The 10,663-nt window shown below is 47.0% G+C and overlaps 1 protein-coding gene across 1 annotated transcript in view; it reads left to right on the plus strand.

Annotated features, from left to right (window-relative positions):
* The window catches only part of PLEKHD1 (pleckstrin homology and coiled-coil domain containing D1), a 37,012-nt gene extending 26,602 nt beyond the window's left edge, over window positions 1-10,410 (plus strand). Inside the window, exons 8-13 of the mRNA XM_044436657.1 lie at window positions 1,893-1,986; window positions 3,409-3,590; window positions 3,926-4,058; window positions 5,491-5,635; window positions 7,843-7,992; window positions 9,895-10,410. Of these exons, the coding sequence (XP_044292592.1) occupies window positions 1,893-1,986; window positions 3,409-3,590; window positions 3,926-4,058; window positions 5,491-5,635; window positions 7,843-7,992; window positions 9,895-10,052 (862 nt within the window). The 3' untranslated portion in view covers window positions 10,053-10,410. The remainder of the gene's footprint in view (window positions 1-1,892; window positions 1,987-3,408; window positions 3,591-3,925; window positions 4,059-5,490; window positions 5,636-7,842; window positions 7,993-9,894) is intronic.
* The last annotated feature ends 253 nt before the right edge of the window (window positions 10,411-10,663 follow it).

Below are 10,663 nucleotides of genomic sequence, written 5' to 3' on the forward strand. Positions count from 1 at the left end.
GTCCAATATGCTACTGGGGAAGAGCAGAGGGCTAGTACTAGTAGCATATTGGACACCTTCCAACCTGAGGGACTCATCTTCCGGTGTCATATCTTTTTGCCTTTTGGTACTGTCCATGGGGTTTTCATGGCAAAGATACTGGAGTGGGTTGCCATTTCCTTCTCCAGTGGATCATGTTTTGTCAGAGCTCTCTGCTATGACCTGTCCATCTTGGGTGACCCTGCACAGCATAGCTCATAGCTTCATTGAGCTACGCAAGCCCCTTCGCCATGACAAGGCAGTGATCCATGAGGGAGTAAGGCAACATACAGATGCTTAAAACAGGTAAGGACAACTATGCTAGACTGTACATAGCTGTCTAGCATAGTTGTCTCTGCTGCCAGATGCAGCTAGGAAGTCCACCTACAGGACCTGAAAGCCATGGACCTCCAATGTTGCAGCTTTTGAGCAGCCTTCCTCTGCAGATGTGTTAAACTGCAACAGGAGATGATGGGCATTTCAGTCCAGTTACATATGATGGTCTACATTTCACACCAGTGGTCAGGTGGGGAAAGAGGCTGGGGCACTGATAGGAATTGGTGCAAGTCATTAGTCCCAGCCTTGCTCCCTCGTTGACCACGAGCAGACCCTTTTTCATCTTCTCCAAGGCCTGCTTGCATCCATGGAGAGGTAGGTGGTGCCGTTCTGTCCCTTGGTTGCTTAGCCAGAAGCGTGGCTTCTAGATCGAGAGAGGTATTACTACCACTCTGTATGACTCTGGAGCACCTGCAACTGGAGTATTGTGCTCAGTTCTGGGCCCCTCATTACAGGAAGGATAGAGCCAGGTTAGAGTCAGTGCAGCACAGGGCCACAAGGTTGGTGGCCTGTTTGCAGGGGATGCCGTATGAGGCGAGACTGAGGGAACTGGGTCTCTTCAGCCTGGAGAAGAGGAGACTCAGAGGGGATATGTTGGTGACATACAGGTATGCGAGGGGATGTCACATGGAGATGGGTAGAGACCTGTTCTCCCCTGCAGAGGAAGGCAGGACACACTCCAAGGGAGCAAAGCTCAGGGAGCCAAGGTTCCATTTGGATGCCAGGAAGCACTTCCTGACAGTCAGGACCCCGAAGGTGTGGAATGGGCTTCCACGAGAGGTCGTTGAGGCCCCATCGGTGTGGGTGTTCAAGGATAGGCTGGACGTCCACATGGTGGGCATGTTGTGAGCGGAGCCGGCTGGTGCCGGAGGTCAGACTAGATGGCCCGGGAGACCCCTTCTGACTCACTCTGTTTCTATGTTTCTATGTAGGGACAGGGCAGGGGTTTAGCTGTGGGAGTCCCACCTCTGAGATTCCAGAAGCCTGGAAGGAGGGCTCGAAATAATCCTGTGGTGCCCCACACACCATGTCAGGAGGCCATAGGATTGCACCTAAAGCTCTTACTACCAGCAACTAACGTTTAGGAAAGGCATTTCAGCCTGTTAGAACTAGGGGAAGGGTTGGGACTAGGGAAGGGGGCCTGGCCACCTGGGGAGCACCAGAAGACAAGGTTTGGCCTGAGGTTCTGCATCCCAATTTTTATCATGAAGCAAAGTGCACTAATGTAATTTCCATGCTTGGCACATTGGCGGTGCTCCAGATCTTTAGGAATCTACAGCTCCCATGCTGGCTGGGCTGTGCCAGGAGCTGCAGACCTTTTATTTGTCTGAACTCGCATAGGATTTAGCAGCTGAAGCTTTGGTTAACATGGAAAGGCAGAGGTGCCACTGGTTGGGTTTCTAAATGTCATGTGCATGTTACAAGCCTGGCGACCTGCCAGGAAAAAGGCAGCCACTTTAATGCCTAATACAATTACACATGTAAGGGGTTGGACTCAATAGTCTTTCATTGGTGGCATTTACATGGTTGTTCCACAGGGAGCTGGAAATGACTGCTCAGTCCCTCAAAGGAGTGGAGGCGGAAAAGAAAGGCCTCCGAAATTTGACAGAAACGTTGCAGAAGACACTGGAAGTAAGTGTGTGATGACAGCCTTTCAGATCTCATAATGACATTTACTTGGGAATGACTGAAAAACAAGTGAGGCCGGCAGCAAAATTTGGAGTGTTCCACATGCCGGCCTACCATGACTTCTTCCTCGGCAGGCCATTCTGTCCCCCCATCCCAGTTTTCCATCCTTCCCAGCCACTGCCAGCCAGCGCTCCAGTGGTGGCTCAGCATTCTCGGTCCTGCTTAGGCTGCCTTTGGAAGTTCTCCCCCCGCCCGCCCCCACAGGGTCTTGTTTGCTTTTTCTTCTCTTTTTTAAAATACGAGTACCACTGCAGACCTGAGCTAAGTGATGCTCCTCTCTTGTGTGTGGACGGAGCTGTTTTGGCTATATATGGATTGACGCGTGGAAGATGAGCTTGCTGTTAGTGTGACGAATGAACACTTATACTATAATGGGGCTAAGTCTGCAGAAGTCTGACTGGCACCTGATTTTTCTTCTTAACACCCAGCTTCATTGTATATGGCAGTGGGTGCCATGAAGATGGTTTAAAAGAGTCCTACCCTTGGCAGTACAATGGGATTTATTATATTTGGGACTGCAAATCAGGGTATTCTGAACATGGCTGACTTTTTTTCTAGCAGTGCTCTGTTGCCCTTAATGGCTTAAGACCATCAAAGCTTTTCCCATCACTGACTCCACATTGGGAAAAGGTTTGCCTGCTGAATTTATGTCCTTTACACAGTTGTTCTAGCTCTAGAGGTGCTAATAGAAGAAAGAGAACTTTGGCAACCCTAATTTATATCGTGGTCAAACAAGATGAGACATTATCATAATTCATGTGTCTACCACAGTATGTGTGTTATTTTAACAGTAAAAAGAGGCCATTACTTTTTCTGAGGGGCCACTTAACTGCTGTTTGGAAAGCTGCAAGAAGGATTATTGTTCGACTAAAATTAGTTGGGGGTGAGGAATCAGTGGGGATTGTTAATATACCCCCACATGCAGACACAGCTTTCCCACTAAATTGAATGTTGGAGGGAAAGGGGTAGTGAATCCTCCCAGTTTCTGCACCATCTCACTTTATTTGGAACCAGCCCTACCATTAGGTTAAAGGGCATTGTCTGCCTCAGGAGGGTGATCTGGGATTTCTTGAAAAGGCAACCAATGGTTAGTGTTTCCATTTATTATTTTGGTACTTTTTACTGCCATGGAGGGTGAGAAGTGCCTGCAGGGTTTTCTGTCTGCGAGCATTTCTCACCCTCCATGGCAGTAAAAGGCACAGGAGTCCTCCAAAGAAAACATGTGACAACTTTAGATGTCACCACGGAGTGGATAAAAAGTTTGCCTGAAATGTTTTGAAGGGTAACCAGTCCAAGGATGGGACATGGGAGGGGAGGAAGGGGAGAAATGCACCTGCTAATCGGCATGTCTGTGTGGGCTCCAAGGACCTTTCCCTGGAAAAACAGCGAACTCTGGAAATGCTAGAGGAGAAAGCGAGTCAGTTGCAGACTCTGACCAGCCCCAGCGAGCAGCCTGATGATGCCACTGGGGGCCTGCACAGCAGCTTGCACCAGATCGAGGAGAAGATGCACCAGCTGCTGGAAGAGAAGCTCCTGGCAGAGAAAAGGTTAGAGGGGAAGAGAAGGACTTGTAGCCCACCTGGGCAGGTGGACACTTCACCTTTACATATCACACAGAAACTGGAGATGCTGCCATCGTAGCTCCTTCTGCCCGTTCCCTTCTTCCTTCCTCAGCCCTTCCGTCACTTGCAGTGAGGATTCTGCATCTTTGCCATCGGTGGGGGAAGATACGGGAGGAATGGGCGAGAGGAGGCAATCTGACGGCTATGGCTACAGAGTCAGTCTTCAGTTTGCCGCCTGACAACCCTCCAGGTGCGAGGGAGATGACACTGTAGGGAGCTCTGGGACAAGGGCCCAACTGTTTTCCTGTGGTTCTTTTCAGAATGAAAGAGAATGAAGAACGCTCCCAAGCTCTAGAGAAGGAGCGGGAATTCTATTCTTCCCAGTCACAAGCCTTACAGAACTCCCTGTCTGAGCTGGCAGCTGAGAAGCAGCAGGCCGAGAGAGACCTCAAGGTGCTGAGAACGTGCTGATGTGAACTTGCTTGGTTTCTGATATCAACTTAGTTTTTTCCTTTGCTTCCAGGGCTTTTTTTGTAATAGAACGCATGACAAAACAGCGTTCCGGCACCTTTTTTTCAATGGATTTTAGTGATTTTTCAATGATTTTGAACAGGGTAGCAGATCAGCAGCAAACATCATTAACATAGTGCCTGCAGGCTGCTATTCTGTCTGCCAGCTGCTATCTGATAGTGAGAGATAGCTGCTTGGGATTGGTGTGTGCTTACTGCAGGGAGTGAGTTCCGACACATTTTTATTTTTTTACAAAAAAAGCACTGTTTTCTTGTTAGGCAATCTCGCCCTCCCTCTCTCTTCTGTCCCTCCCCAGCTAAAATATATATTCTATTTTTTATTATTGAATAATTATATAATCATTCCTACTAACACAAAGAAAGTGCTTCATGATAGAAGTGATGTGAACAGGAAAAGGTGCATCAGGAGAGCTGGATACCTTCGGTCAGCCTACAAACATTATGAAGGATGGTCATCTTTCCTCACTTCCCAAAACTGCATTCCTGCACACTTCCAGGTTCAAGGGTTTGGCACCTGCAGAGTATCTCCACCCCGGCAAGGGTCCACCAACAAGGGTTCTCTGCAGCGTGCTTGTCACCTGCCTTTTTCTAGTTGAGGTAATGCTGAGGGTGGGAAGCAAGAACAGCCGGTGTTCCTGCCTACTTGCTCCTTGGTTGCCAAGCAAGCAACTGGAACTATGTCATGATGCAAAACAGTGAGAACATAGACTCAGGCCTGTTCTGCACAGGGCATTTATCGTGTGCCCCGATCTCTCTCTCACTATGTCTGCAGGTTCTTTCCATGATGCGGTCATCCTCCAAGCCCTCCCCCAAGTTTTCCAGCCATCTTTGCAGGGGGTCGTTTACTGAGTGAGGAAAGCCTGGTGTTTTCCTAGGTGGCATCATTATTTGCCACAGAGGCCTGTGCATTTTTGTAGTTCCACATCACCATCTAGAGTTGTGTAACAGAACATACAGAAAGGCAGAGAGGAAAACCCCAGGAAACAAACCCCTCATGGGAAGGTTCTTCTAATTCTTCTGTAAAGAAAGTGGAGAAGCCTCAGAAAAGCACTGTGTTCAGAGGCTCAGGCAGAGAGGTCTTTGGTGTGGGAGGGAGCCGCTAACATTGGCCCTGGGTTTCAAGAATTGCAGGCAGAATATTGACTACATAATATATTATAAATGTAGTGTAATTATGTGCCATTCCAATTGTGCCAACATTACAGATAACAAGTGAGCAGTGTTTAGCAATATCCGTTTAAAAATTCCATCTCTCCACTAGTTGCCCTGTAAGGTAGCTTGAAAGCAAAAATGAAGGAATCCTCAATTAAAAGACAGCAATTTCAGGCTTCCTTGTTTCCTTCCTTCCTGTTCAGGCAGAAGTAAAGGTGCGCATGGACCTGGAGAAGCGTTTGCAAGAAGCCGAAGAAGCCCTGCAGAGCCTGGAGCAAGGCCTGAATTGCAAGCATAGAAACAAAGAGAAAGAGGAAAAAATGAAAGCTGATGTCAGCAATCTGAGAAGTAAGCAATCTGACCTTTCCCTGATGCTGGTGGGCCAACTCCAGCTATGCTGCTGCTGTCTTGAAATAAAGATTAACAACCGAACTGAAAGCCTAGCCCAGCCTTCCCCAACACGGGTGCAGGTGCTGGAAATTGTAGTTCAACACATCCAGAAAGGTGCTGGATTGTGAAATAGCCGTGCTGGTATGAGATTATGGGAGTTGTAGTCCAAGACATCTGGAAGGTGTAAGGTTGGGGAAAGGTGACCTGGCCAGTCAAGACCTTGGAACACCCATCGGATGAGTCTGCAGGACCCTCGGGGGTACTGAGCACACTGCTCTGGCTATTTACCTCAAGCAATTGAAATACAGATCAAAATTTTGATTTGTTTTTCATTTTTGTAATGAAGTTTAGTATTTCTGTGTTGTATTTTATCACATTTTGTTTAATGTTTTTAATTGTTGTGCATTGCCATCAGAGTGTCAGCTGCTGGGCAATTACAAATGTACTAAATAAACTCCAGTAAACAGGTGGTTTTGATGCCAGCATGTGTGGATGTCAGAAATGATGGCCTAACTAGGTGTCATTAAGGATTAGACCTTTTTTTAGATGGAAAAATCTCTTACAACCCCCAGCCTGACCTAGTCTGCCATATTGGAGGAGAGTTCTCATTGATACCAATGTCCAAAGACATGCAGAGAGTCCTGTCCAGCAATTCCCTGAGTAGCAATTCCCTTGGATGTGTAGGCATTTAAAACCAAAAGGCACTCTGTGGGAGGCACTCTGTGCAAGCTGAGAGGCTTTATCCCATGTTGTTGCATCTTTTAAACATGGTGCTGCATGTGTCCAAGGTACACGCATAAGGCATTTCAAACCATTTCTAGGCGTGAGCCCTGCTAAGCCAGGAATTCTGTTAAGCTCTGGATTTTCTTCCTACTCTCCATCGATTACCTGAGATGGCAAAATAAACTTGTAAAGGAATAAAACATATACAAAATGAGAAATAAAATTTAAGTGCCTCTTTCACTGCCCTAGGGAATGTCTGTCCTAGAAACCTGTGAGAGCAATTAGCGGGCAACAAGGCAGATCTCCTTGTTTTGGGGTAGCTTATGGGAATTCACATTTATGTTCTCCTAATTCACTCTCTCCTTCTCATTCTTTTCTTACATTTCTACACATCCTGCTAGCCAAAGCTTTCGGGCAGTTCACAAAACAAAACGTAATACCTTGAAATACAATAACATGGTAAAACATAATATTAAAACCATATATTAAAAGCAAAGTAAAAGCACCGTAAAAAGCAAGTTAAAAGCCAGTACAATGATGTAAAATGCACTGTGCATTTCTTGGGACTAAAAAGCCTGGGAGAAGAAAAAGATTTTCTTCTAAAACCAGAAAACAACTCCATCAGTGCCAGCTAATTTCTTTGAGAGTGAATATCCCACTATTTGGGTCCCACCACTGAAGAGGCACTCTCATTTCACATCATTCAATGGGGTGTCTAGAGAAGGACTCCAAAGATGACTTTTGAGATGGGACTAAGGGTAAGGATTATGTTAGTGTTAGGGGAGTGCTATGAAATAGTACAATACACTCTCTCCCCACTCACTATTTTGCTGTGTATGGCGAGGCAGCCACATCCTGGCTATGGGAGAGGGGAACCTATGACTCATTCCACGCTGTAGACTGGAGAAACCAGAGTCTTCCACTCACACATGCACCCACCAGCTGCAGACACTCTGCACGAGCTCCAGAAGACTCGCTCCCTTCATCTATAAGCAGCTGTTCGTCAAGGGAACAGAGTCCCTGAAGGAACCTTTCTGGAAGATGACAGCGCCACCCTCCCAGCAATTTCTCATGGATATCGTTAGAGATTTCAGAAAAGCACAGTGATAAAACTGCAGAACGTAGTAACTTGATATTGCATGTTACTGCCCCACATGTATCTAAATGAGGAAAGATGCAGCTTTGTCAAAAGCATCTCTCAAAAGCAAACCTTGAAAAGGTTCTGAATTTACTTTGTAACATGTAAACTAATTTTGGACATCTCCACAGTATTACATTAGGATGAATTGAATCCATCTAAGTCAGCCTCACCCAGCTAGGTCGCCTCCAAATCTGTTGGAATATAACTCCCATCATCCCCCAGCCAGCATGGCCATTGGTTGGTTGGGGAAAGCTGTTTTAAGGTCAATACCATGTTTTCCTTGGATGTCGTCTTCCTGCAGAGTTCTTTGAGGAGTGCATCCGGAATGCTGAATTAGAAGCCAAGATGCCAGTAATAATGAAAAATTCTGTCTACCTCCACAAGGCTGCTACGCGCCGGATAAAAAGTTGCCGATTTCACGGCAGGAGATCCAGCAATTCCTGGAATGACTGTAGGTGCCACTTTCTTGCATTACCTTACAGAGCATTTCTACGTGATGCTGTAGGGGTGAGGGGTGAGGGGTTGCGAGGATGCAAAATACAGGATTTGCCATGTCCCCGTCTATCAGCACTTGGGTGCAGTAGCCAAGAGCAGCCCTCTGGTCCCCCTTGCCCACCCATGCACAGCAACACCTGCACAGATTCCCTTTAGTGCGTATTAATTGGAAGGCTTAACAGAAAGAGCTTTGTAGCTACACAGGAAAAGCACATGGCTTGTTTTAACCCTCTCAGTAGCAAAGCAGTGAACATCAGGATGTACTGTCTTTCTTTCAGATCATGTCAGGAAGGTGTCTCCTATTTCCATCTAGCAAAAGAAAACTATAGTTGCTCTCCAGCATGATTTCCTTGGTTCTTTTCTGAAACAGGCTCATAGTCAATTCACATGACTGCATCTTGACATGGTGATGGTGATGATAATGATCTGCTTTCATCATGGGCTGGAATGTTATTTGTGATGCAACACAGATTTGGTCTATGCAAAACAAGATTATATGGCGGACACACAAAGCTCACGCCAGGTTGTGCTTGTTGGCTGCCCGGTTGATGCACTGTGAACTTCCAAAAGGATTCCACTAGTCCAGCTGGAGCAAGAGAGGAAGAACGACAGACTTTTACCAATGTACCTTTGGAGCACTTTGACGTAGAAAGGCATGATGGGAGCACCAACCTCCTGTCAGTGACATGATGGCCCCACTGGGTCCACGGAGGGTTCTGCTGTGCAGCCAACAATTAGGGACCGCAAAGAAAAAAACTCTGAGGAGAGAACCCCAAGAGGCTGCACATAAAATATTAGTACTTGCCCTAATATTAGTACTAGTCACAGAACTCAGGCTGGTGCGTGCACACGTACACTCTTGTCAAGTTGTCTCCAAGTTATGCAACCCTTTGACCGCATGCCCCTCAAATTTCCCCTCCTTGACAGCCGTGCTCAGCACTTGTAAACAAATGCACATGCACACACAAAAATCTGTACCATCACTTTGCAAAAGAGGATGCCTCCGGCCACTCAACCTGTTGTACTTGTTTGATGCACAATCAGAGCCATAAAATCATTTTTATTTAAAATATGAAAGGGAACAGGTGATAGTCCATCATTTTATTACACCTAGTCCACACTTACCCTCCCCCCCATTGATAAAGATTGATGACCAGATATTGAACATCCAAAAGAAAAAGACCAAGATATTTTGGTGCCTGAGACAAAACTACTCCCCCAGCATAGTAAAAATAGACTCATAAGCATTTTTTTGCCCTTTAATGATAGCCACAAATCTACTGTGTTTTATTTATTTTTTTGATTTATATCCTGCCTTTTTCCTACAAAGGGCTCAAGGCAGCTTACATCTCCTCCTCCATCTTATCCCCACAACAACAACCCTGTGAGGTAGGTTGGGCTGAGAGTCTGTGACTGGCCCAAAGTCACCCAGTTGGCTCCATGGCTGAGTGGGGACTAGAACCCAGATCGCCTGAGTCCCAGTCCCACGCTCTTAACCACTACACCACACTGGCTCTCCACACTGTGTTTAAAAGCAGAGCCAGTGTCTACACTGAAGGTGACTTTGCTGAGTCTATTGGTATATTTAGAGATGGCAGGTGTGCAACACAGGTGAGGATCAGGTTCTGGTGGGACCTGAGTGCCCCACATGGTTAGGTGGGTTGGCCTTCAGAGACTTTGGCACTGCATATGGTCTCTGTTCAACATCACCTTTGCAGAGCTTAACCTCTTTTTCCCCGTGATGGAGGCTTCCATGGTAGAAGGGCTTCCATGTTCAGTTCCACAGTTTGCTTCTCTTCCTGGCCCTGGGGTTTGGCATCACTCTGGAGTTAGTGCTGTGTGCTCTTCTTGTTTTCAGTACGGCAGTCGCAATCCTTCATGTCCTCGGAAGCTGAGAACTTAGAAGGGTTGAAGCAAGCAGCCAAGAGGTTGAGCCAAGACCAGCACTTCCGGGAGACCATCTATCAAATCATGACATCGCACCAAGGTCCATCTCCTTCAGGCGACAGGAAGTGAACGCTTGCCTTTCCCAGCAGGAGGGAGGTTCCAGACTTGGCTTGCCATCATCCCACTCTGCAGGAGCCAGGAGGTTGTGCCTAGAGGCTGAAGGAGGCTGACGGTCTGCACTGTGTTCTTTCCAAGGAAGGATGGATGGCGAATGGGAGGCAGTCCCTTGTGGAGGCTTGTGGTTGAGCTGCTGTTCCCAGGGGGAAATAAGCAGCTCTGCCCAGAATGTGGGGGGCACTTTGCCATCCCCTCTCGTCACAACAGCCGACTCCACTTCCATTTCAAATCACTTCACTGAGATCCTGCAGTGTCAAAGTGAGCCCCAAACCTGAGCTTGGAGCAGCTGTCTTCAAGCCAGCTGGGGTGGATGGGGATTGTAGTCCAACACACATCTGCAAGACGCCAGGTTGGAAATAACTGCTTTAGAGTCCATGCAGTGCTTTTCTACTCATGCGCACTACTCATGGCAGTTTGCAGGTGCTTTACATGATGTTGGCCTTCTTTACCTTCGCAACTATTTTAGCAGGAACAGGGTTGATCAAGTCTGTGTGCAATTCTGCTTGTGCAATTCTGCTGTACCAGAGCACCACCTAGAGGTAGGAAATGGAACATACCGAAAG

Source organism: Varanus komodoensis, unplaced genomic scaffold (assembly GCF_004798865.1).
Source record: "Varanus komodoensis strain SLA01 unplaced genomic scaffold, ASM479886v1 scaffold3, whole genome shotgun sequence".
Taxonomy (NCBI): domain Eukaryota; kingdom Metazoa; phylum Chordata; class Lepidosauria; order Squamata; family Varanidae; genus Varanus; species Varanus komodoensis.